At 42.9% G+C, this 26,783-nt stretch overlaps 1 protein-coding gene across 1 annotated transcript in view; it reads right to left on the bottom strand.

Moving 5' to 3' along the window:
* LOC126235338 (cysteine-rich motor neuron 1 protein-like) overlaps positions 1-26,783 on the bottom strand; it is a 139,856-nt gene that overhangs the window by 91,738 nt on the left and 21,335 nt on the right. Inside the window, exons 2-4 of the mRNA XM_049944060.1 lie at positions 14,667-14,874; positions 14,501-14,584; positions 13,652-13,931 (exon numbers count right to left, since the gene is read on the bottom strand). Coding sequence (XP_049800017.1) covers positions 13,652-13,931; positions 14,501-14,584; positions 14,667-14,874 — 572 coding nt within the window. The remainder of the gene's footprint in view (positions 1-13,651; positions 13,932-14,500; positions 14,585-14,666; positions 14,875-26,783) is intronic.

Raw genomic sequence — 26,783 nt, 5'->3', positions numbered from 1 at the left:
CGTCTCCCAGGGCTCCGCGCTGCAAAAGCTGGTTATTCAGGCTTTTGACATTGGTCACATTAATATGACTAAACAGTGTATTGTTTCTTGAAAGGTACGCACATTCGAGGTCTGGTCAGAGGGTAGTAGCCTGAGAATACTCTCTGGTTTACTAACGCGTGCGCCTGCCGGTCTGAATGCTGTCGTTACGTGCTTCATTCCCACCACTCTGATGACGCCGTACGTAGCCACGGACGTAATTACGCTTGGCCATCGCAGCGTATCAAGTTCTGAAACCAGGCGGCGGACTAGGCTTCCGTTCGAAACTGTACAGCAGACGAGAATACCTTCACACTGGTGATACGTCTCCTCTGGAAACGTTCCAATGATCTGAATATATTGGAAAGAGAGACTTAGCTTTCCGAAACGTAATTATGCTTGTGTGTTACATGTACGCTCATTGGTACCATGACGGCGGTCGACGTATTCAGTTGACTCTATTCTCATTTGTCCCTAAATTAATTTTCAGTCGTTTACAATGCTGGTTTATTACATGTTCCGAGTTTGAAAAATATCACTTACTGATGTACACCACTCAGGTTGTAAACATCATTCATTTTAATCGGTAGAAGAAGACAAGCTAATTTATATCAGCGTGCAGACTTGTACGAAGGGTAATTGAGCGAACGACTATATTGAATGCATGCAGACAATGATGCAGTTTCTATGGATTTACTTTAGAGTATTAGTACATGTCAAAAATCGTCAACTGTGAAGTTTGGAAAGTAGGATGCAGGTACTGGCATAAGCGAAATGGTACGTGTGTGTGTGTGTGTGTGTGTGTGTGTGTGTGTGTGTGTGTGTGTGTGTCTGTGTGTGCGTACGGATGTGCGGAGGGTGGGGTAGAAGGGGTGGATAACAGATAACAGCACTGTCAAAGTAAGGCAAAGATTCCAGGTTCTAGCCCTGGACTTGCTCGCAGTTTTAATGTGACAGAAAGCATCATTATGTTCCATTCTCTTTGTATGCCTCGTGAATGAGTCCAGGGAACAATCTGTTGACCCTTCCTTTTTTTGTCATCAGCTTTCTGGCTGGTTTATGCCGCCCGCCCCTCCTTGCGAATCTATTTTATGCGGCGTTGTTCATTAAGTACGTTTTGGGCAAACCATTTATGTGCGACGGGTAATGCTTTCCAAGCTTTAGAGTCTTATTAACATTAATTACTTTCGTTAATTATAAATAAAACATTTTAGCGCGGAAAATTGAAATTTTTCGACATAATAATTAAAGTGCTTCAACGCAACACAGGCAGTCAATAAAAATAAAAGAATTCGGAGCATCAGCAGGAGGAATATAATTAAAGTATCCGTGCTTGAGTAGTTCAGTCAGTAGAGCATTTTCCCGCGAAAGGCAACGGTCCAGAGTTCGAGTCTCGATTCAGTACACAGTCTTCATCTGCCAGGACTGTTTTTATTTCCATACAAATAATACGTTTTGGATCACAGCCGAAGAGATGTCATTTAATCTTTACAAATTTGTTGCTGCATGAGTGAAACGTTTAAATCGAAACTCGTTACATCTATCCATACGAAAACACGCGTTATTAGTGATGGTCTTAGGATGGATTTTCTGGCTGATTTGTAATAAACGGAACATTGCCAAGCAGACTTTAACTTGCATATGTTTCTTAACTTTACCACTGGGCTGTGCATGGCTGGTACCTAGGCGTAAAGCGACTTGCGTTTTCACACGGAGTTCATGAGTCGGCAGGCAGCAACTGATGTGGGCTTGGATACAGCCTGGCCAGACTGGAACAGGAATGTATAACTACTCATCATTTCTTACTCTCACAAAGACGTGAGTCACTTTCCAGTAGGGGTCTGATGGTTTCATACCAGGTGTAGCAGCAAAATGTCTAACAATAAGAGCGGGGCATAACCTTGCTACTGACTGGCTAGCTCTAATACTTCATCCAGCCAATCGAATTATTTGTTAGAAATTTTTATCGGTCTTTAGAAATTCACCCCTTTACTGCGTTTCAAAAACACGACGCGCGGGGTAGCCGCGCGGTCTTGGGCGTCTTGCCACGGTCCGGGCGGCTGCCCCCTCGGAGGTTCGAGTCCGCCTTCGGGCATGGGTGTGTGTGTGTGTTGTCCTTAGCGCAAGTTAGTTTAAGTTAGGTTAAGTAGTGTGTAGGCTTAGGGGCCGACGACCTGAGCAGTTTGACCCCTTGAGAATTCACACATATTTGAACATTTTTTGAACAAAAACTCACTGCCAAACATTGCTGCTCCTAAAAGCTTCCTGAGTAATACTTAGTTCCCCAATACCTACCTCAAAATCTGCTAACTCAGTGGTACGTTGTGTCGTAATTTTTAGGAGCCTTCAGACAGAGCACTGGAACATCCACCATGCACTGTCGTTGCTGACCCTACAGGCGAAACTGACGGAGGTTTCCTTCTACACCATGTGGAGTCCCGTGGGCAGGATCGCATGGGGCATCACTGTCTAACGAGATTCTTTATTTCCTGACTACAGACCTCCATTTGTATAGACAAACTGTACTGTCCAGTCTCTTTAACGTGACCACCTGTCAAAAGCCTGGATAACGACCTTTTGCAGAGCGAGAAGTGCAGGGATAGAGGCAGTGAGGTTCTGGGAGGTACTGACAGGGATGCAGAACCATGCCGACTCCAGTGCCGCGGCCAACTGATCCTTGGCGCGGACAGCCCGGTCGAGATGGTCCCACAGATTCACGATTGTGTTTAAATCTGGGAAGTTTAGTGACCAGAGCTGTTTGACACATTGCATTGTCCAGGTGGTAGATGCCATCTTGCCGAAGAAAAACAAACTGCATGAAGGGGTGGACATGGTCCCCAAGGATAGATTCATACCTGTGTTGATCCATTGTGCCTTTCGTAACGACGAGATCACCCAGGGAATATCACGAAATCATTTCATAGACCGTAACGTGCCCTCCTCCGACCTGGACCCTTCTGACGATTGTTGCAGCTGTTCGCTTCCAACATTTCACACCGTACATACGAACGACCATCTGTCGTCTGAAAAGGCCACCTTTCGCTACTCTGTGGACTTCTAGTTACGGTACTGGCGTGCAAATTCCAGTCTACGTCGCCGACGAGCAGATGTCAGAACGGGTGCATGAACAAGACGTCTGCTCCGGAAGCGCATACGCTGCACCCTTCGTAGAACGATCCTTAAGGAGACACTGCGGTAGCCCCTTGTTTCATCTGGGCGGTCAGTTGCCAACAGTTGCGCGTCTATTCGCCCTTACAAATCTCCGCAGCCATCACGCACGTGCACCACGGTTGGCTCGGCGCTAGTTTCGAATAGCGCCTTTTTGCCATGCGCATATATCTTAACCATTGCTGCACGTGAACTGTTAGAAGCTCACCGTTTCGAAAAATTCTTCCATCTTTGGCCCCAAAGCACACGATCACGCCCTTCTGGATGCCAGATAAATCGCTCCATTTCAGCCGGCCGCGGTGGCCGTGCGGTTCTGGCACTGCAGTCCGGAACCGCGGGGCTGCTACGGTCGCAGGTTCGAATCCTGCCTCGGGCATGGGTGTGTGTGATGTCCTTAGGTTAGTTAGGTTTAAGTAGTTCTAATTTCTAGGGGACTTATGACCTAAGATGTTGAGTCCCATAGTGCTAAGAGCCATTTTTTTTCGCTCCATTTCCGCATTACGACAGCGACTGCACTGTTTTCCGTGTTCCCCTCCGACACGCTTTATACCGGGTGGTTATAATTAGACTTTCCCTATTTAATACGTTATAACACGGAAACTAATACCGTACGACTACCAAACTTGGTAGCATTAATGTACAGAATATGGAGTGCATGATTTCCATGCGTCACGGTGCCACCGTCCAGTTCCAACAGTGGCCGCCAGGTGTGGTGAACAGTCATCGTGATCCTTAGTCTCACACAGCTGACCAGTCGCAGTGTACTTGTTGACGTGTCAACATGAGTTTGGACAAAAGGAGCAGGGCCTTATTGGTGAAGCTCTGTTATCAAAACAACAGTAACGCTGCAGCTGCACTTCGAGACTATCGCCGGCTGAAAGGATTACGGAAGAGTCCTCTTTCTCCACCTGCTGTGCGGTGCATAATGAAGAAGTTCGATCAACTGCAGAACTGGGCGACGCTTCGGGAACAGGCCGACGACCGGTTGCGTCATAGGTAGTTCATGAAATCGCTGTTTCTGTGGCAGAAAACGCTGCGCGCAATTCCCGATCATCAGGCAGTGCCCGTGCTGTTTCACGACAGTCGAACATCCCGCGGTTCACTATACGGAAGGTGCTTCGAACCATTCTCAAATGGAATTACAATTAAATTAATACCGTCAGCTGCTCACGGGCGTTGATATATATCAACGGGGACAGGTGAAGATGTGTGTCCCGACCGCGACTCGAACCCGGGATCTCCTGCTTACATGGCAGACGCTCTATCCATCTGAGCCACCGAGGACACAGAGAATAGTGCGACTGCAGGGACTATCTTGTGCACGCCTCCTGCGAGATCCACATTCTCACCTGGTATGTCCACACACTACATTAGTAGTGTCCCACCCCAACACACTCATTATCGTGGAAGACATCCTTACCAAGTCCCGTAAGAGTTCGGGGAATATGTGTGCATCCGCACTGAAGAAGAAGGTCATGGCCGGTATTGCCAGAACTATATACTGATGTGGTGTCTGTTCTTTCGGACATGTCCGAAAGAACAGACACCATATCGGTATATTTTCTCAAATGGTGTCTGTACAAGATCCATATCGTACATCAATCTGCACCACATGACGCACAACGTCACAACGCACAACGACGTGGACCATCCTATGGACAGACGAAGCTCATTTTTCTCTGACGGGTGAGGTGAACACACAGAACTGCCGAGTGTGGGTATCTTCACCTCCAGTCACTGTACATGAAATTCCTCTGTACAGTTAAGGTGTGACCGTATGGTGTGGCTTCACGGCTACGTTCATGATTGGCCCTTTCTTTTTTGAGCAGGTTGGCGCTCAAGGACCAAAGACGTGCAGTGTGACTGGCCAGCGTTACTGCGATATACTTCCCCAGCATGGTATACCCATCCTAGAGGAGAGAGACTCACTGAACTCAACAGTTTTCATGCAAGATGGGGCCCACCGCACATCGCTCGTGAAGTTCACCTGCTTCTCCGAAACACACTTGGAAACGATCGAATTATCAGCCGATCGTATCCACATGCTTGGCCGGCACGATTACCAGATCTCACTCCCTGTGATTCCTGGTTGTGGGGCTACTTGCAGGACATGGTTTACCAGGGGAACATTCACACATGTGCTGATCTGAAGCGCAGCATATCAAGAGAGGTAGCCAGCATACCTATAGACAGGCTTCGTTCTGCTGTGCAGAACGCAGTCCTGCGCTTTCAGACTCTTCTGGACACTGTTGGGCGCCAAATTGAGCCCCTTTTGCAGCAGTAGTGGTACCGATATTAATGGTGTGATGTACGATAGCAGCACATTAGAAGTGTTTCAATTGAACTGATTCTGCATTATTTCTCTTCCCCATATCCTTGACGTTAATGCTTCCAAGTTTGGTCCTCGTACGGTAATTAGTTTCCGTGTTATAATGTGTTAAATCGGAATGTTTGATTATAACCACGCGGTATACCCTCTACTACTAGTGTTGCCACCTGCCGTCTGTGCACGTTGACAACAAACCTAGGCGGTGGTTACATTAAGGGGACCACGCCCTGCCTATCTAATCCATGTTAATTTAGGCAAGTATTTGACCCATTTCCGAAAAAAACAATTTGATGCAGAACCTTAATATTTTTAATGTTACATGATGCTTATTGAGTCAACTGTACTAAAATCTACTTTATCCATTTTATAGTTTTTAAGAAATAGTTTTTTAAATTTATTAACAAAAAATATTACGTTTTTCTGCAGAAAATATTTTTTGTGAACTTCCTAATGGGGGAATATTAATGAATGTAGTACCTTTTTATGTTATGCAGAGTCTCTGAAATTTTCACTCATTTATCTATGATAGTTTCCGATATAATGGGGCATATATACTGAAAATTTTAGTTTGCGGGAAATTGACTTTAAAGAAAAAACTTCTGAAATGCTGTCATAGTAGGAGGAGAGGTGATACTCCTACGTGGCGCGTCCCAGGTGGCGGATAGGGAAGTCCTCACCGGTTTACTGGCGGACTTGAGTGAAATAAAATAGCTCTCGCGGACCAAACACACCCTTTTCGGTTAACAACCGGAGTTGTAAATCGGAGCTTGCTCCAACTAAGGTTGACAACCTTCGACAGTCAAAAATGGAAAGGTCTTTTAGGAAAAAAATTCCACCGTCCTGCTCAAAAAGGCAGGAAAAGGCTACATCGGATTCGGTGGGTAGTCAACTAGAAGACAGCAATGAATCGGAGCGTTTGCAACCATCCAAATGCACACTAAAACACAAAAAGAAGATTAAACATGAGCAAATAAATTATATAGCAACACACAACATAAACTCACTACTTCAGACCGGAAAACTCAAGGAGCTCACAGATGAACTAAATAAACAAAAAAATTTAATAACAGGGATCCAAGAAATGAGAAACACCACAGAGGACCCATTTGAATCACAAGGATACAGAATTTATAATGGGAAACCAGGACCGAGGGCAATGAAACGATGTCCCCAGTTTGGAACAGTGTTTTTAGTAAACATAAAAATAATAGATTCAGTAACGGATTTCCAAGCAGTATCACCAAGAATTGCGACTCTAAGCTTTAAAACAATGAATAAAACCTATACAATAATAAATGCTCATGCTCCAACAAATGAAAAAAATTGTCTAACGAAAACAAAGGAAGAGGTAGATAAATTTTGGGACCTTCTAGAACAAACTGTGAACAGAGTAAATAAAAAGAATGTAAAAATCTTATTGGGAGATTTCAATGCTCAGTTGGGAAAAGAAAGGAAATATAAAGATATAACTGGAAAATGGAGTCCACATAAATTTACAAACAAAAACGGTCAAAGACTTGTAGAACTCTGCAGAGAACACAACCTTATATCTAAATCAACATACTTTAAGAGGAAGCCAAGTAAACTTAAAACATGGAAACATCCAGACTGGAGGAAGGGCGAGTGGCAGCTAGACCATGTCTGTATGGACAAAAATTTTCATAAGGAGATCCACAATGTTAAAGTACTGAGAGGAGTAGACACAGGCTCAGACCATTATATGGTTAAAATTAAAATCAAATTCACACCGTTAAAGAAGAGGACAGGAAAAACTAAGAAAATAAAAAGGAGGTTTGACCCACATCAGCTAATTAAAAATAATAAGTACCAACAAATAACACAAACCATCAAATTAACAGATGATCTAGAACAACTAGTGCCTAATCTTAAAAAAGAAGCAGAGAATCTAGCTCCCTTGAACCCACGAAGGAAACATGCATGGTGGACATCAGAATGTGACAAATTCCATGAAGATAGACACCAAGCATGGTTAAAGTTTCAAACACATAAAACTGAAGAAAATGCCATCAACCTAAAAAATGAAAGAGAAAAATTCACTCAAAATATTAGAAGAATCAAGAGAGGATTTCATAAAGATATTATAAAGTCTATAGAAGGTAATTATCATAAAACCAACTCCAGGAACTACTACAAAATCTTTGGGAAACAACTACAACAATATGAGGCCCCTACACTAATACTAAAAGATGAAGATGGAAGAATGACACACAGTAACAAGGAAAATGCAGAAATCATGGCAAAAGCATTTTACCAACTTCTGAATTGCGAGGAACCCAAAGAACCCTTACAAATCAACATAAATACCCCAATAAAAACCAAACCTAACAAACTAGACCCTCCAACTTTCCAAGAAGTAGAAGAAATTCTTAAAGAACAAAAACATTATAAGGCATGTGGAGACGATCAGGTTTTTGTTGAAATGTGGAAATATGCAAGTGACACAGTCAATACCTCCTTACACATGGCTCTAACAAAAATTTGGGTAACAGAACAATTTCCCGAACATTGGACCACAGCTATCATCCACCCACTACACAAAAAGGGAGATAAGAGCAACCGAGACAACTACAGAGGAATCTCTCTCCTAGATTGCACATATAAAATTCTATCCAAGATCCTATATGAAAGAATCAAGGAGCAATTAGAACAGGAGTTAGGGGAATATCAGGGAGGTTTCAGACCATGGAGAAGCTGTGCAGAGCAGATAATTAGTTTAAAATTGATTATGGCATACTACAACAAATGGAACAAACCTCTGGCAATAACATTTGTAGATTTTAAGAAGGCATATGACTGTCTCCACGGACCTTCAGTATTAAAAATTTTAAGAAATCTAGGACTCCATCCAAAACTAATTAAAATAATACAACTCACTCAAACCAACACCAAATCAAAAGTGAAGTTTGGAGGAGAAATTTCGGAACCATTCCTCATAAAAACAGGCTTAAGACAAGGTGACTGCCTATCACCATTACTTTTCAACTGTGCACTGGAATACATAATGAGAGAATGGTACAAGGACAATCCAAAGCGGATAAGAATTGGAAGTGCAAAAGATGATATTAGCTTAAACTGCTTGGGATTCGCTGATGATCTTGCTCTCCTAGCCAACACCGTTCAAGAAGCCAGGCAACAAGTGAAATCACTACAAGAAATAGCAGAGAAAGTAGGCCTTAGAATATCATTTGAAAAAACGGAGATTATGCTAACTGATCCACCACTTGCAAACAAAATTACAATAGGAGAACAGGAAATCAAAATTGTTGATAAATTTAAATATTTAGGCGAAATAATAACATACAATCTAAATGAGAAGCCATCGTGGCAAAATAGAATAAAAAAACTGAACTATGCAAATTACATTACCAAAACTACATGCAACAAAAAAGCCTATCTATAGATGCAAAATTAAAACACTATAAAACAGTTACACAACCAGAAATAACGTATGCAGCTGAAACTATCTTCAAAACAACTAATATAGCAGAAATTGACAGAATACTAAAAATAGAAAGAAGAATAATTAGGACATGTATAAATAAACAGTATAAAATAAATGGACACTGGAGAATAGCATCAAATGAAACAGTATATAAGAAAATAGAACCAGTCATGAGCACAATCAGGAAGAAACGCATCTCATTCTTTGGACATCTGATGAGAACTCCAGAAAACAGAATTAGTAAAAAAATAATACAAAAATTGTGGAATAGCAAGAGCGACATTAAATGGATCACAGAAATTAAGGAAGATATAAAAGACTACAAATGAAAATCAATAAAAGGAGTACAGGAAGAGTTGTCTCAGATGAAGAAAGAAAGAAAATATCTGAAAGAATGAAGAAATATTGGGCAGACAGAAGAGCAAAACACCTTTCATATAAGAATAGCCTCTAACAATTATATTACCTAAATATATTAAGTTATTGTTGAACCAAATTGTATCCATGTGTAACAACTTGTTTAGAACTTTATATTTTTGACTACAGTGGTCCAATGAAGGCCATAAAATAATTTCCATCTTCTAATTTTTTTCCTCTTATATCAACAGTTAGTTTTCTCAGCCTTTTTCCCAAACGTTTTTGAACATGGCCTACACATTCTATTTTGCTAATAATGGCAGCTCCATATGGCTTAGAGTTGACAGTGGGTGGGTTGACAGTGGGTGACAGAAAAGTGGGCATGGCACATAAACACACGTGGTAGAAAAATGCTCTTTAATGCTCGAAAATTTTTTTTCAGCAAAATCCTTTTCAGAGTACTTAAATAAAACCTAAATCCATCGAAATATGATGAAAACCGAAAATTGACTTTTTTCGATCTGAACCACGGTATGGTCCCCTTAATGTGAATGGCCCGTGTGTATGTTACGGACCAATCCAGGCATGTTGTACACTTCATGCGAGTTTAACACTTCGCTACCTTCATCGTCTTGCAATTTTAATGGCTAGCAATTCATATTGAAAGCTAAGCATTGCCCATATCGGGAACGGAAAAAGTAGGCGCGTTTCCGCTATGGGCAGATGCGAGCTCGTCGTTGTATCGATGACAGAACAGAGGGGAAGTGATATCCGACTGTGTAGCAGAGAGAAGGGGTCCGCAGGCAGTGGACCGGGTGGTTGCCAATCACGAGGTGTTCTGCGGTCGCGTGCATATTCATGGCGCGTCCTCGCCTTGAAGGGTGGCCGGCGCTCAGGGCCCGAGGCGTCCGACTGTGCAGCAGAGCCCCAATTAGATGTCTCCGGAGGAAGGCGGCGCGCGGCCGACCGCAGCCGGCTGCCTCTTCTTGCCAGTTCCCTTCCTCGCCGCATCCGCCTCCGGGTCGTCTCTTCCGGCCGGAGCGGCCGTCGCAAGAAAGGGGAGCCAGACAGCCGCCTGGCCGCCCTAAGCCCTACTTTTACGCCTAAGCCAGACGGTAAAAGAGGGCCGGGATACGGCCCTATATGGGGACGTAAAATATAGCGCCTCCGCCAGCAGGGATTTTCCGGACATTCTGAATATGAGGCTCGCAAAGTAAATTTATCGGCCATTCGTAAGGAGCGGAAAATGTTGAACCGCTGCAGCTGCTTATACTTGAGCTTAAATCAGTTCCGGTGGGTTTTTTCTCTAGTAAACTTCTGGTGGGAAGGGATTCTCTTACCTGATAATCGAAGTCTCGAATAAATGCGTGACAGATCGTCAACACCTACCACCTTCTCCTCGAAAATTGTAAGGCTCGTATTTATTACCCCTAAAAATCTCTCCTTCTCTGCTTCGTGTTAGCCAAGATACTTGAGCCGTAGCATATACGAAGAAAGAGATGAACACGTCAATCGAACGAAAGCTGCGTCTCCAATTAAATAATATTTACATGGCTAAATGATGGCTATTTACAGATTTGTAACTGACTATTTATTTCTCCTCAATATTTCCTCGATGGAACAGAAGAGCTTGTTAACGAGAAACGTATTTGATCTACACGTGAAAACACTCCGTTGTCTGCTGTCACATGGTTTATTTCTATGGACAAACTACCAAAGGTCTCCGTAACTGTATATTTCAAAACTTTCGCTACAGGGAAGTACAAATCATTTATTTTCCTAGCACGATACTTGCGAATTTCTCTACTATTTTCAAACTGCAATCAGTTGTTAGCAACAAATTTCTTGGCTGATTAAATTACTGAGGGGCTGTGATTAATATGCTCAGTTGTTTCAATAGATGTCTATAACAGTAATAATTCTAATTACTTTCTCTCATGAAATGAATAATGTTTGCCTAAGTGGGGAATTACGCTAGAATAATATCGCACAAGACATCAGTGAACGAAAATATTAAAAAAAAATATTTTAATTTACTGATTTCTACATCAAAAACGTCGGCAGTTACTCTTTCAGCATTCATAGTAGATCATAAGAGTTTTTCAGGTCTTCTGAGCAGTTTTTACAGCTAAAGTTTACATCAATATACAGAGGGGTCCAAAAAAATGTATCCACTGTTTAAAAGTCAACTGGCAAACTAATTGACGGAGATGTCTCATCTTTCGTAGAGTAATAGTTTGTAGTTCCGGAAATCGCCACACAAGCGTTGTATTCCGTTGTTTTGTTTTGTCAGAAGACAGTCGCCAGATAGTCAGTGTTTTGTTCTTAGTTGCACCTAGTTACTCGAATAAACATGGCTGGCGCAAGGCTTACATTCGAAGAAAGGAAGTCAGTTTTGAAGTGGTATTTGAAGTACGAAAACGTTCATGAGGTTCAACGGCAATGGCGAAATGAGTATCAAACAGAGCATTCGAGACAAATTTGAAGCCGAAGGCTGTGTTAAAGATGTACACAAACAACGATCTGGACGACCTGTAACAGTAACAACTCCAGCTAACTCCCGTCGTGTGTTACAACAATTCACTCGCTCACAACAGAAGTCTGTGAGACAGTGTGCCCGTGAAACTGGAGTGAGTCGCTCAAGTGTTCGGCGAATTTTGAAGACAGCAAAGTGGACGTGCTACATCCCACGATTGCTACAAGCAATGAACGAGGACGACCCAGATCGCAGAATGGAGTACTGCGAATGGTTTACTAACATGGTGCGCAACGATGAAGAGTTTGCGGAGATGTTTATGTGGTCTGACGAGGCACAGTTCAAACTCAATGGTACAGTAAATCGCCACAATTGCATCTACTGGGCCACCGAATATCCGAACGTCCATGTAGACAAAGCCGTGAATTTGCCAGGAGTAAATGTGTGGTGTGCGTTGTCTTGATTGGGCCATTCTTCATTGACGGCACAGTTACCGGTGAGGTTTACCTTCAAAAGCTTCAGACATCAATTTTACCTGCCATCCGAGACTTGTATGGAGACTTTCAACAAGATGGTGCCCCAGCACACTACCAAATCCGTGTTAGGGCGTACCTCGACGAAAATCTACCAGGAAGATGGATAGGGCGTAGAGGTGCTGTGGAGTATCCCCCACGTTCCCCAGACCTAACTCCTCTGGACTTTTACCTGTGAGGAACACTAAAGGACGTCGTTTATTGACAAAAGCCACGCACATTGGATGAACTTCGAGAAACTATTGTACATTCATGTGCAAATATCCAACTGAACACGTTGCAGTCAGTAGTTTGTGCTGCAGTTCGGCGGCATCCTTTGTGTGTGGATGTTAATGGTAACCATTTCGAACACCTACAGTGATATCTTTAAGTTGGACTTTAAGCTACACTTTCACAAAAAATGAGAGAACTCCGTCAATTAGTTTGCAAGTAATGGACTTTTAAACAGTGGATACATTTTTTTGGGCCCCTCTGTATCCTCTTCAGTCCAGAAGATAAACAAAGAATGGAAAAATGTTTCAGTTGCATTTTTGGTGCATCTGATGTCAAAGTAACACAAAAAAACTAATTTTGAAATTTTATTTTATATAATGTTTGACTAATTGACTGTACACATGTGTGTACATTGGGTCTCAACAGAGAAAAAAATGCCGATCTCATAGTATTTTCATATTTTTATTACCAATGAAAAATGTACACATTACTTCTCATTTTTATGTACACATTACATTTTATGAACACACTACTTCTAATGTTTATGGAATTTAGCAAAACAATTGTTTTTTAATACGCACAAATAAACTTTGCACTTTTTACACATTATGCGGGAACGTGACTTGCACCCTGGTAACCGACACCTTGAGGCAAAACTACTCAATATATTCAGGAAGGTGGTCAACCCTGTCACATTTGCTTTCTCTAGTTGGCTTGGGTACAATTCGTCTTCGTTTTGTGGGCTGATACTGCTCATCTTCATCAGAACTGCTGACATACTCCTGTGTCACACTCGGAGAAATTTCTTTCAACAGTTCCAGTGAGTCTACAATTTTTGAAGACTTTACCAGGTCGTGGGACAAGTTTATGAGAGACATCCACTTTTGTTTTGGTATCCCTTCTTTTTGACAATACCTTTTGTACATAATCCATGAATTAATTATGGCTAAATCAGTGAAGTGGTTGAATACTCTGACAGTCCACTTTTTTGTTCTGATGTTTGACCTATAGTATGCCATGTATCTATCACAAAGATCAATGCCACCCATATTGCAATTATAGCTTTTGATGATGGCTGGTTGTTTGACACTAACCTTTGCTTTTTCTATATTACACCATCGTTTGCAGGTACCCTCTGGTTCGCCCCCTATGCACGAGGATAACAAAGTGACGGATTTATTGTCCTTCCATTTGAGGGCACAAATTTCCTGGTCCTCCCTTACGTACTCATCCCATTGCCCCCGCTGCAGCTCCTGACCTCTCTTGAACTTAGAAGCTACTTCCTTTATTCTATTGGCCATCACAGTTCCTGTCTGAAATATATTCCTGTCTAGTAAAAGCTGAACAGATTTTGAACTGGTGAAAAATCTGTCACTGTAAATTACATGATTGTAATCATTGGGTACAGTTCTAGCCAGTAGTTTGAGTATACCCGCTCCCAGGCCATGTTCTTTTTGATCGCTGTCAGGAATTGTTCCTTTGTGTTCCTTTGCCAGTGTATATAGCAAAATCAAGGACAAGTCCATCTGTTGACGCTAAAATAAAATTTTTAAGGCCAAGTGAATGGAATCATCTGTTCATCCACAGAAAGGTGTTGAGACCTGGGTAAACTAATACATTTATTTCTATAAGCATCAATTAAAGGTCTAACCTTCCAAAGTTTGTCATTTACGTCATGATCTTCCACATTATTTACAAAATGTAGATTATTTCGTAATTTGTAGTATCTATCTCTTGTCATGGTTGATGATACAAGTGGAATATCCAGTTGCATATTCCAGTAAAGTCTTGCCTGGGGCAATTTCAAAGTACCCATCAATATCTCAATTCCGACAAGGGACAAAATTTCATTAGTATTTGTATCCAGACTTTTTGAGTTCTTTTGGCAATGAAATAAATTAGTTTGTCCTGCAACATTTTTCCAGAAATTTTTATCGAAGTACCCGAAGAAAAACTGTGAAGGGTTTCTCAGTTCACCATCAGTCTGTTCTTCAAAGTTGTCGTCAGAAGGCTGTCGATTACACATCCTGCAAACAAATAGTACCACTGAAAAATACTGATCTAAATCGTGTCAGATGACACACAGAACTACACCAATGTATTGCTTACTTAGATTGCCTCCATCTTAGTGGACGACAGTGAGAAGATGAAGCTGATGCAGGTGCCTCAGGAGTAACATCCACATTGCATCCTTCAACTTCAAGCACACCAATTCGTTCAGGTGGAGTTGGAGGTTCATCAACAGGATTATCTTCGTCTGACAAGGAACTCAAGTCACTCGTCTCGAGCAGTTTTATAATTTCATCGTCTGTTAGAGCTGAGAAGCGAAAATGAAATAAAGTGAAAGTAACTGTTGATGTAATGGAATAAAGAAATGAAACTGAACCTAATAACAAAATGAAAAATTTTTGAGTTTTCACCAGCCGAATCCAACACGCTACCCATTACACCACAACAACCACAATAACTTAGATGCTCTCCTAGAGTATTAGTAGCTAAACTTTCGACTTTAATTTAGATTACGTTTTAAATTACGATTTCACAATGAGATCAGTCTTAGCGTTAGTACCACTACATTCTGTGAGCTAAGACCTGAGGTACACAAATGTGTACTTCAAATTCAACAGTCGATGTTTGTAAAACTACGAAACTATCGTTTTCATTGCATACACATATCACTTTCTTGATGTCTTGTTTGGAGTAAGACACGATAAAAACAGTAATCCAATTCAAAAAGGATTATTGAAACTGAATTTACCTTTCTCGCGTGTCGCAGATGACGCCATCCTTCAGATCGGAAGTTTCAGGATGCAAGAAAACCCGCCAAAACTGACTTGCGCACGACCTAGCGGCAGAAACAGAAACCGCATGATGTGCACAGTCGTGCACATCAGGTCTCAATTCAGGAAAACGTCATTTGGCAGGATGACACTACGAAGACCTGATGTGCACATATGTGTACGTCGGGACTGAAGAGGGTATACATGCAAGAACTTTCTACTTTTATCCTGGCCACCTTGTCGCGTCCATCTCTGTAGTAACTGATCATCCTAGAGTAACTTTTGAGTCCTGTTTCTTAACCACCAACTGAACCATTTATGTGCAGTACCACGTGTCTCATAAAATTTAATTTTTGAAATAGAATATTGCGAGTGATACAATAAAATGATATCGGTAACCCTCAGAAGACCGCACATGGTGATATGTTATCATGTACTCTGAATGTCTAAATAGCTTCCCCGGTAGAGGAGACGTTTTGAAATCCGAACTTTGGCTGATTAAGAATCCCGTTGCTACTCTGGCACATGCTCGAGCACATTAACTCCCCAGAATTTTGGGAAACGATGTATGCACTGAGGCTGCCCAGTAATGGTTGACATATACAGTGTCACTTTACCTATAGTGAGGCCTAACAGTTTTTCTCCGGTAATACCCTGAATTAATGATGTACTACACATGTGACAAAGAACACTAAATATTGTAGGGCAGCAACTTTTAAGTGTCTTATTGGAGATAACATCGGCGCCATACAACTTGTATTTTTGAGAGCTGTGACACTTTTCCTTATTTCGGATGGGTACGTATGAAAAATTTTCATTTCTCTAGGTTTTCTTTGTATTGCTCGTATAAAATCAGATACAGATTTGTAATTGTTCTGACTTCTGCACCATTTAGTATCCCTATTGTTCTAGGGTTATTTCATCATCAGTTCCGACGTCACATGGTGATAGCGGAAGACAGAAATCTTTTGGCAAAAAACAAAAATAGGTGCCAAGCTAAAATGTTTTTTCCTTTATGATTTTTTGAAAAATACTAACATTCGTGGAGTCATTCTATCCTAGGGAAAGGTAAGAAAGGTAAAGCTCAAAACCAGCTGCTTTATGAAATTTTTTCTCGCAAATCAAAAAAAGTGATTTTGTTCTCTGATTGACTGCCTATGCTTGTTTAGTGCAAATTCATTGTTTATTCATATTATGTTTTCATATTTCAGAGTTGTGTGAGTGAAATGTATGATTTGTAACCAGTGGATTAGTGTAGGGTATAACGCTCCTGCAGTCAATGTTCTCGACTGTTAAATATATTAAGACTTCAACTGTAATTGCAATTTAGTGAAAAAATAACGAGTTTGGTGAATTGTTTTTCACAGTTATTCAAGAACAGAAAGTGCAACATAATTTTATATATCTTTTGAATCGATGCTCTCGATTATTATTGATTGTAGTCATTCACTTAGATGCCTGGATTTTTACTTTATGTATGCTTTGTCTGGAACTGGTGATTTTATGAAGTAATTTTAACTTTCATGCGTTTACAGTTTGTTACAATCGTTTCCAAAACGTCGAAGACAGACAAGCAACTTTCCTCACACTACCTATGCTTTCACCCACCGTTCTTGTCACGGTAAAATTCCCATCACATTCCTCGACCACAAACCACATTCACAGATATAACTAACATACAATAATAATGAAATATAAAGGTTTGCTTTGACTGAGTTAAAATAATACTTTTTGTTTTTAATATTTTTGTGTTCTTGTTACAATAATTTTAAATTATAGAAATTAATTTTATAAAAATGAAATATTTACTTGAAATATTTTAATTTCATTCTGTAATTAGGAAAATAAATTACAAAACAGCAGCACAAGCACAATCATCATTTACACATACTTTAGTTCAAAATTAAATCTATAGCGATTTGTACGAACATTTACATTCGAAAATAGAAAGTAAACTGAACTTGGCGAAAATTTGCCACGACGTAAGCTGAAGAGAACCGTACCTGATGAAAAGAGTAACACTACAGACGTAAAGTCTGTAAGTAAGCCCACTGGCGTGAGCTGTTCCAGGTATGATATGGTCGCTCCTGCCGCTAAGTTCGGATGGACAACGGAGGAGCCGCACTCCTGAACGGAAGTCATGCGCTCAGTTGTATGAAATGAGATCAGGGTTTAATATTTGCGGCAGTGAGCTGGTGCTCATTGCTCATGTTAAGTGTTGTCGCTAAATTATAATTATAAAGTCTAGTTTAATTTTCCTCGTCGTTTATTCATGATATTTGTCAGCAGAGCACAGTTAGATTCCATAAGAATCAGTACAACTACCTATGTAAATAAGGGAACACTTTTTCGCTTATATAGTTTGACGTGAATTTCGTTCACAAGCGATCTATTTTTTGTACTTCATGAAACGCAAATAATTTCTCACAGCAGACAAACGTTTTACTGCAAATTATGTAGGTAAGGGGGAAGTAGTAGTTGAAATGGATTTCATTTCGTAATTTTTTGACATGGCGATGTATTAAGTAACTATTCTTAAGAATGTTCTGGCTTCTAGGATGGAGAAAGGGAATGAGCTGTCCACTTATGGAATGATAATGAAAATAATATGTGAGATTATGGACACGAAAAAAAGGTTTTGTTGTGAGATTTTAAGACGGAAAGAGCATTGTCCATTAAAAACATTAGAGAGAATGTAAATAATGAATCCTTGATAATTAACTAGAATGTTAAAATGTAATGTAAGTAAACATTTCTTTTAAACATTGAATTATAGCCTTTTAGTTTGAAAAATGCAGTACGAGAGGGTTTTGCTGGTGATGTATGTAAGTTACTGTGAATCGCACCCCTGTTGCATTTCCCTCTTGTCGAGCCGTCACTCTTTATTTTCAGAAAGAAGCGTAGTACGACATCTGTTCACCGAGTAGATAAACTGAAAAGCCATTCCACAAGAGTAATTCACTTTGCAACAGATGGTATGATTCCAACAGCGAGGGAGATGTTAGCTAGATAATTTTGATTAGACATATTCACTCACTCTTTCGTAAATAGGTACTTTTCCCAAGGGAAGTGCAACCACATATTTATTTTCAAAGAATTGGGATACATGTTTTTATCTGCTATCTACGGATTGCAGTCTATCACACTTCAAAGCCGGCGCTGCAATTGTGAAAACTAAATACCATCCATCCACTGAAATCCACTATTAACTTTCTGTCATATTACAACAGCTCTCTTTATTTACTTTCGATACAGGTTTTGGCACGGTATCCTGGCAATCGAATTTAAATATACAGTATTAATATGCCAGGAAGTTTCATATCAGCGCACACTCCGCTGCAGAGTGAAAATCTCATTCTGGAAGTATTAAAATACTTCGTTCGCTTCAGGGACGAAGTCCGATGCACGCGGTCCTTCTGTGCACTAGAGACCTCCAGAACTTTTGGTCTACGTCTGCTCTCTGCTAATAATTATTGATGATCTCTTTTAACATGCTAGTGACTGTTTTCAGACTATGTTCTAAGAGTGTCCCTTTGGAGACAACGCATTTACATTTGCTTTCCTCTCTTGTCGAGCCGTATATGTGCTGCTTGATGGACTGCTCTTAATTGATTACATTACTTGAAAATATCGTGGAATGACTATAACATCTAGTATTCCTGCTTTAAACTCCTACGCCATTCACCAGAGATGTTACGTAACGTCACAAGCGCTGGTTTACTCAGTGGAGCTTCTGCTAAGTGTTTCCTGGTATTCAAATGGTTCAAATGACTCTACTATGGGACTTAACATATGAGGTCATCAGTCCCCCAGACTTAGAACTACTTAAACCTAACAAACCTAAGGACATCACATACATCCTTGCCCGAGGCAGAATTCGAACCTGCGACCGTAGCAGCAGCGCGGTTCCGGACTGAAGCGCCTAGAAGTGCTCGGTCAAAGCGGCCGGCTCCTGGTATTCACTCACGCGGTAACTTTATCGTAATGAAATCCGTACGATTATGTCGAGGGTAGCCGAGGTAACTAACGCACTCCCGTGCTGTGCCGCTAGGCTAGGATATAGCCGCTTCGAATCGTGGAGTTGCAGAAAAGTTTACTTCTAGTGTTTGGCTGGCAAAAGGAGGAGAGGTGGTGGCGTACATTTCTTAAATAGCATACTTTTCGCAAATGTCCTCAGTAAAACTCCACACTTCTGCGCAGTACCTCAAGAAGCGATGGCATGTGTCACTGTCGATGGTGACCCTGTCGTAACGGGACGTTAAGTTCGGTGATCCCCTTGATGCTATTCACGAGGAGTAGACTATTTGCCGGCACCTGGTTCCATCCTCTCCCTTAGCTCCACCCATAACAAAACAAACACTACACTGTATTACAAGTAGTCATCATAGTCATCGACGCAGATACCATCTTAACACTTCGTAACAGGTCGGGAGAAGGCAAGGGTTAACCACCTCCACCAAGACCTTCCCCAGAAGGGTAACACGGGATTCCCGCTTCTACCCCCAACAGTCAATTCATTAGTGTGCAACTGGCTCACAAGGAGACTTAAAGACAATCGGGTTTTTGTATTTTTTTATATTTATGGTACGTGAATTTCAGAACCCAAATATCACTTTCCCATAGCAGTTAGACGCAACTCTAAAAAATTCTCGAGAAAATCAGCTTTGAAGTTTCCCGAGCAAAGTTAATACTCTAAAGTAAGATAACGGTGTTGCTCTGTACCAGAGTGCTCGCGTGCCATATGGGTGGCCTAGGTACGTTTCCTAACCGATGAAAATTTTTTTTAATAAAGGTGCTTGTTTAACGAGCATTTCCGTGAAGCGTGAAGTACACAAAGAAGGAATAATGTCGACAACCCTCGTGACTGGTTGTTACTGCTTCGAATGTCGATCCGCTCATTAATTTTTCCGTTTTTTTAGTTCGTTTCTTTTGAATATCTGAGTAATTTAAATATAAAATACACCAAATATATGCTAACAGACACATATCTAACTGACATTTTTAAGACAAACGCACGTCTTCCTATTTGTAATTATACGTCACATACAAAAAAATTTTTTCACTCCAAATATAAATTTCTAATTACCGATCTTTAATAAGAGATTCTTGATAAATATTATTAATAAAAAACATTGCAGTTTGTTTTTCGTGCCGGCCAGCGTGGGCGAGCGGTTCTAGGCGATTAAGTCTGGAACCGCGCGACCGCTATGGTCGCAGGTTCGAATCCTGCCTCGGGCATGGATGTGTGTGATGTCCTTAGGTTAACAAACTGCCTATTGGCTTCTGTCTCGGGTTCTTCGGCCGACGTTCATCTAATGATTTTTCTGACGTTTCGCCAGCACGAGTGGCTGGCATTGTCAAAGCTTCACCCTCCATTGCCGGTGGTGAACTGGAGCCGAGCTCGCGGGCGCAGACTATATGTACCTGGCGCGCCAACGTCCGAGGGCTTCTCCGCGGTCATTTCCGGTGCGGTTCTCCTCTTGCTACCTGCGACGGTCGTTCGCTGCAGTACGGGAAGCCAGGATCCGTTTACCTTAAGGCTTTCCTCTTTCTTGTTCAAACTGTTCGCGTGTTTTTGTATTTCTACAGCTTCTCTGAACAAGCGCGTGTGATAGTGCTTCTCTACAGCCAGAACTTCCGTGTCGGCGAATTTTATTACGTGGTCGGTCTCATTCAGTGCGTGCTCTGCCACGGCCGATTTCTCCACCTGCCCCAACCTGCAATGCCGCTTATGCTCTTTAATCCTGGTGTTAATGGATCGTCCAGTCATTCCGACATAAACTTTTTCGCATGTGCATGGTATACGGTATATTCCCGACATTGCAAGTGGGTCTCTTTTCTCCTTCGCCGATCTAAGACACTCTTTGATCTTCATTGTCGGTTTGAAAATCGTCTTTACGCCATGTTTGTGCAATATACGGCTGATTCTGTCCGTCACTCTGGGAATGTATGGCAGAAAGGCCGTACCCGACATTTCTTTTCCTGGTTCCTTACTTCGCCGAGTGTTTGGCTCTGTTACACTTCTAATATAATTTGTGGAGTAACCATTGCTCCTCAGGACAGTTTCCAGGTGTTGCATTTCTTGTTTGAGGTGTTGCGGCTCACATATTCGTCCTGCTCTCGTTACGAGCGTACTAATCATGCCTCTTTTCTGGCTCGGATGGTGGTTTGACAGTTTGTGCAGGTATCGGTCCGTGTGTGTCGGTTTTCGATACACGCTGTGTCCCAGGTTTTCGCCGTCCCTTGTGACCAGCACATCTAGAAATGGCAGTTTGTTGTCCTTTTCTACTTCCATGGTAAATGTTATGTTGGTATGGAGGCTGTTCAAGTGTCTTAGGAGTCACCGAGCTGTTCTTCACCATGGCTCCACACAACGAAAGTATCATCGACGTAACTGTACCACACCTTAGGTTTGCAAGTCAAATGGTTCAAATGGCTCTGAGCACTATGGGACTCAACTGCTGAGGTCATTAGTCCCCTAGAACTTAGAACTAGTTAAACCTAACTAACCTAAGGACATCACAAACATCCATGCCCGAGGCAGGATTCGAACCTGCGACCGTAGCGGTCTTGCGGTTCCAGACTGCAGCGCCTTTAACCGCACGGCCACTTCGGCCGGTTTGCAAGTCGCCGAGTCCAGTGCGTGTGCTTCGAATTGTTCCATGAAGAAGTTGGCCACCACTGGACTGAGAGGACTACCCATGGCGACACCTTCCAGCTGTTCGTAGAACTCGCCATTCCACGTGAAATAGCTCGTGGTGAGACATGCGTGGAAGAGCTTTCTGATGTCTTGCGGGAACATGGAACCGATGTGCTCCAGAGGGTCACTGAGTGGCACTTTCGTAAATAACGAAACAACATCAAAGCTGACCATGATGTCGTTTGGTGCAAGTTTCAGTTTCTTCAGCTTCTCAATGAAATGTCCTGAGTCCTTAATGTATGTGTCGGTCCTCCCCACGTGTGGCTGGAGCAGAGAGGCCAAGTGTTTTGCCAGTTTATATGTCGGTGATCCAGGAGCGCTAACCGAAACAGCCAGGATACTGCGCCGAGCAAAACCACCAGCTTGCAACCTGAAGAAAGAAGAGGTACAACCATTAAGAATCTCAACGCCGACAAGAGTATATTGGTACTGCCTGCCGATAAGGGGAATGCGACCGTCGTAATGAAGACCGAAGATTATGAGCAAAAGATCCGAGACCTATTAGATCCGACGACGTACCGAAAACTAAGCGCAGATCCGACGCAGCGTATCACACGGAATACGAATCGATTAATCAAGGCGTCTTCTCTGCCGCTGGACATACAGAGAAACCTGCGCAACACAGAAGCCCTACCACCTCGGCTGTATGGATTACCCAAGATCTATAAGAACATCGTTCCACTGAGACCGATCGTTAGCGCTCCTGGATCACCGACATATAAACTGGCCTCTCTGCTCCAGCCACACGTGGGGAGGACCGACACATACATTAAGGACTCAGGACATTTCATTGAGAAGCTGAAGAAACTGAAACTTGCACCAAACGACATCCTGGTCAGCTTTGATGTTGTTTCGTTGTTTACGAAAGTGCCACTCAGTGACCCTCTGGAGCACATCGGTTCCATGTTCCCGCAAGACATCAGAAAGCTCTTCCACGCATGTCTCACCACGAGCTATTTCACGTGGAATGGCGAGTTCTACGAACAGCTGGAAGGTGTCGCCATGGGTAGTCCTCTCAGTCCAGTGGTGGCCAACTTCTTCATGGAACAATTCGAAGCACACGCACTGGACTCGGCGACTTGCAAACCTAAGGTGTGGTACAGTTACGTCGATGATACTTTCGTTGTGTGGAGCCATGGTGAAGAACAGCTCGGTGACTTCCTAAGACACTTGAACAGCCTCCATGCCAACATAACATTTACCATGGAAGTAGAAAAGGACAACAAACTGCCATTTCTAGATGTGCTGGTCACAAGGGATGGCGAAAACCTGGGACACAGCGTGTATCGAAAACCGACACACACGGACCGATACCTGCACAAACTGTCAAACCACCATCCGAGCCAGAAAAGAGGCATGATTAGTACGCTCGTAACGAGAGCAGGACGAATATGTGAGCCGCAACACCTCAAACAAGAAATGCAACACCTGGAAACTGTCCTGAGGAGCAATGGTTACTCCACAAATTATATTAGAAGTGTAACAGAGCCAAACACTTGGCGAAGTAAGGAACCAGGAAAAGAAATGTCGGGTACGGCCTTTCTGCCATACATTCCCAGAGTGACGGACAGAATCGGCCGTATATTGCACAAACATGGCGTAAAGACGATTTTCAAACCGACAATGAAGATCAAAGAGTGTCTTAGATCGGCGAAGGAGAAAAGAGACCCACTTGCAATGTCGGGAATATACCGTATACCATGCACATGCGAAAAAGTTTATGTCGGAATGACTGGACGATCCATTAACACCAGGATTAAAGAGCATAAGCGGCATTGCAGGTTGGGGCAGGTGGAGAAATCGGCCGTGGCAGAGCACGCACTGAATGAGACCGACCACGTAATAAAATTCGCCGACACAGAAGTTCTGGCTGTAGAGAAGCACTATCACACGCGCTTGTTCAGAGAAGCTGTAGAAATACAAAAACACGCGAACAGTTTGAACAAGAAAGAGGAAAGCCTTAAGGTAAACGGATCCTGGCTTCCCGTACTGCAGCGAACGACCGTCGCAGGTAGCAAGAGGAGAACCGCACCGAAAATGACCGCGGAGAAGCCCTCGGACGTTGGCGCGCCAGGTACATATAGTCTGCGCCCGCGAGCTCGGCTCCAGTGCCATACTAAAACACCAACACTTCCCCGCCCTTTGGAAGACGGCCAAGGTCCTGATGTTCAGGAAGCCGGGGAAAGACCACAGCCTCCCACAAAATTACCGACCCATCAGCCTTCTGAGCTCGCTCAGTAAAGTTGTTGAGAAGGTGATTCTCAAACGCATCTCTAGGCAATGCATGACAAATGACATCCTGAGACCGGAGGAATTCGGCTTCAGGAATCACCACTCCACAACACAACAACTCCTACGGATCGTTGAACATATAACACATGGCTTCAACATAAACAAAGCTACAGGGACAGTGTTCCTGGACATCGAAAAGGCTTTCGACCGTCTTTGGCACAACGGCCTCATCCGCAAACTCAGCGACGCGGGATTCCCCGACGGGCTGCTGCGTCTAATACACTCATACCTCACAGACAGGAGCTTCAACACTGACGTGCAGGGAAAACAGTCAACACGACACGGTATACACGCGGGAGTACCCCAGGGAAGCATCCTAGGTCCCCTACTGTTTAACCTCTACATAAACGATCTCCCACCCACACACAACACAATGATGGCAATCTACGCGGATGACACCGCCATCCTCGCGCAAGATTGGAAACCATCAAACATTACGTCACGCCTACAGACTGCACTCAGAGTGGCCGAGCCTTGGTTGGAGAAATGGCGTGTTAGAGTAAACGTCGACAAGTGCGAAGCCGTTCTGTTCACTAAAAGACCGAAACAACTGCGCAAACACCGCTACTGCAGACCAATAACTCTACATGCACGTCCAATACGTTTCCGCGAGAAAGTCAAATACCTCGGTGTCTGGCTGGACCGGAAATTACTCTGGGGGGACCACATACAACACATGACCAACCGAGCTAGCGCGAGGCTCAAACAGCTCTATCCTATGCTCAACAGGCGTAGCACACTGAACAGAAGGGTGTCGAGGTCCATGTACATGACACTTATCCGACCCCTGATGACGTACGCAGCTCCCGTCTGGGGATACGCTGCGCCTACACGCCTGCGCCGTCTGCAGCTCAAACAAAACAAAGTGCTCAAAATCATAAGCAATGATCCACGATACACACGCATCGCGGACCTTCACCGGAATACCGACTTGAGACTCTCACGGAGGTAATCCACGAACTCACCACAAGACTATACAGAAACTCCAGACATTCGCAGAACCCGTTTATTCTGAATCTGGGGAACTACGACCACAACCATAGATGGAAACATAAAAGACCAAAAGACATACTTGCAAGGACATAACATCTATGGCCAAGCATACGCAAACATAACGGCACAGGCGAACCCCTGTTAATCAGACGCATTTACTGGATATCCAGCTGAAATACACTGCCGATAACTGGCACCACACAGGGAAGCCGTACCGTACACTGCATGCAAACAAGCTTCACACATCCCCCACACAGTGAGATGATCTATGGCCGATCTCCCACTACTGTATAACGATCTTGATTGTTCCAGGAAAGTAGCAGCTGCAGCAACTGGGACACATCGCCATCGCTTGTCACGGTAATGATGCATGATACCTATACTAACAAATCCAACCTTGCATGAGCTATCGCAGCTAGTAAGCCACTACTGCTCTTACTACCCATCCCACTGTCGCAGAGGTTTTTTTACCACGGCACGTGCCATGGCACTTTTTTCCCTCTGCTCTTCAAATCGCTACCCTCACTCGCGTTTCGTCCACTATCTATCACCTGATGGACCGTGTTAATGCGTAGCCTTACCCAGACGCACGGACAACATCACAGCCCAGCATCCTGTGATCCACCTACTAGATAACTAACATGTTTACGGAGGTGACAGTAGAACTTTTGGTTTGGTCACCACGTTGGTGCGGGCGTGGAGGGGCCCCATCTCTATTTAAAAAAAAAAAAAAAGCTCGGCTCCAGTTCACCACCGGCAATGGAGGGTGAAGCTTTGACAATGCCAGCCACTCGTGCTGGCGAAACGTCAGAAAAATCATTAGATGAACGTCGGCCGAAGAACCCGAGACAGAAGCCAATAGGCAGTTTGTCAACAAGTGGCCACGAAAGCCTTAACAGTTCCTTAGGTTAGTTAGGTTTAAGTAGTTTTAAGTTCTAGGGGACTAATGACCTCAGAAGTTAAATCCCATAGTGCTCAGAGCCATTTGAACCATTTTCTTTTTCGTCTTACGTATTTTACTTTGTTCAAGTGGTTCAAATGGCTCTGAGCACTATGGGACTTAACATCTCAGGTCATCAGTCCCCTATAACTTAGAACTACTTAAACCTAACTAACCTAAGGACATCATATACAACCATGCCCTAGGCAGGATTCGAATCTGTGACCGTCGCAGTCCCGCGGTTCCGGACTGAGGCGCCTAGAACCGCACGGCCACCTCGGTCGACTGTATTTTACTCCTTATGTAAATGCTCGTAGATTGTGAATGTTTGTTTGAAAATTTTACGCTGCAGAGAGTCGAACTCGGGCCACTCACATGGCAAGCGAGTATTTAACAACAGTGCCACACTCCCTTGTAAAAAAAAAAAAGTTTTCCGGTGTTACAGACATTCGTAAAACTTGAAAGTCGATTTTCTCGCGAATTTCGCCAAACTTAATTATGTATCTACAATCATTTCCACA

The sequence above is a fragment of the Schistocerca nitens genome, chromosome 2 (assembly GCF_023898315.1).
Source record: "Schistocerca nitens isolate TAMUIC-IGC-003100 chromosome 2, iqSchNite1.1, whole genome shotgun sequence".
NCBI classification, from domain to species: domain Eukaryota; kingdom Metazoa; phylum Arthropoda; class Insecta; order Orthoptera; family Acrididae; genus Schistocerca; species Schistocerca nitens.
This window is presented reverse-complemented; position numbering and strand designations above follow the sequence as displayed.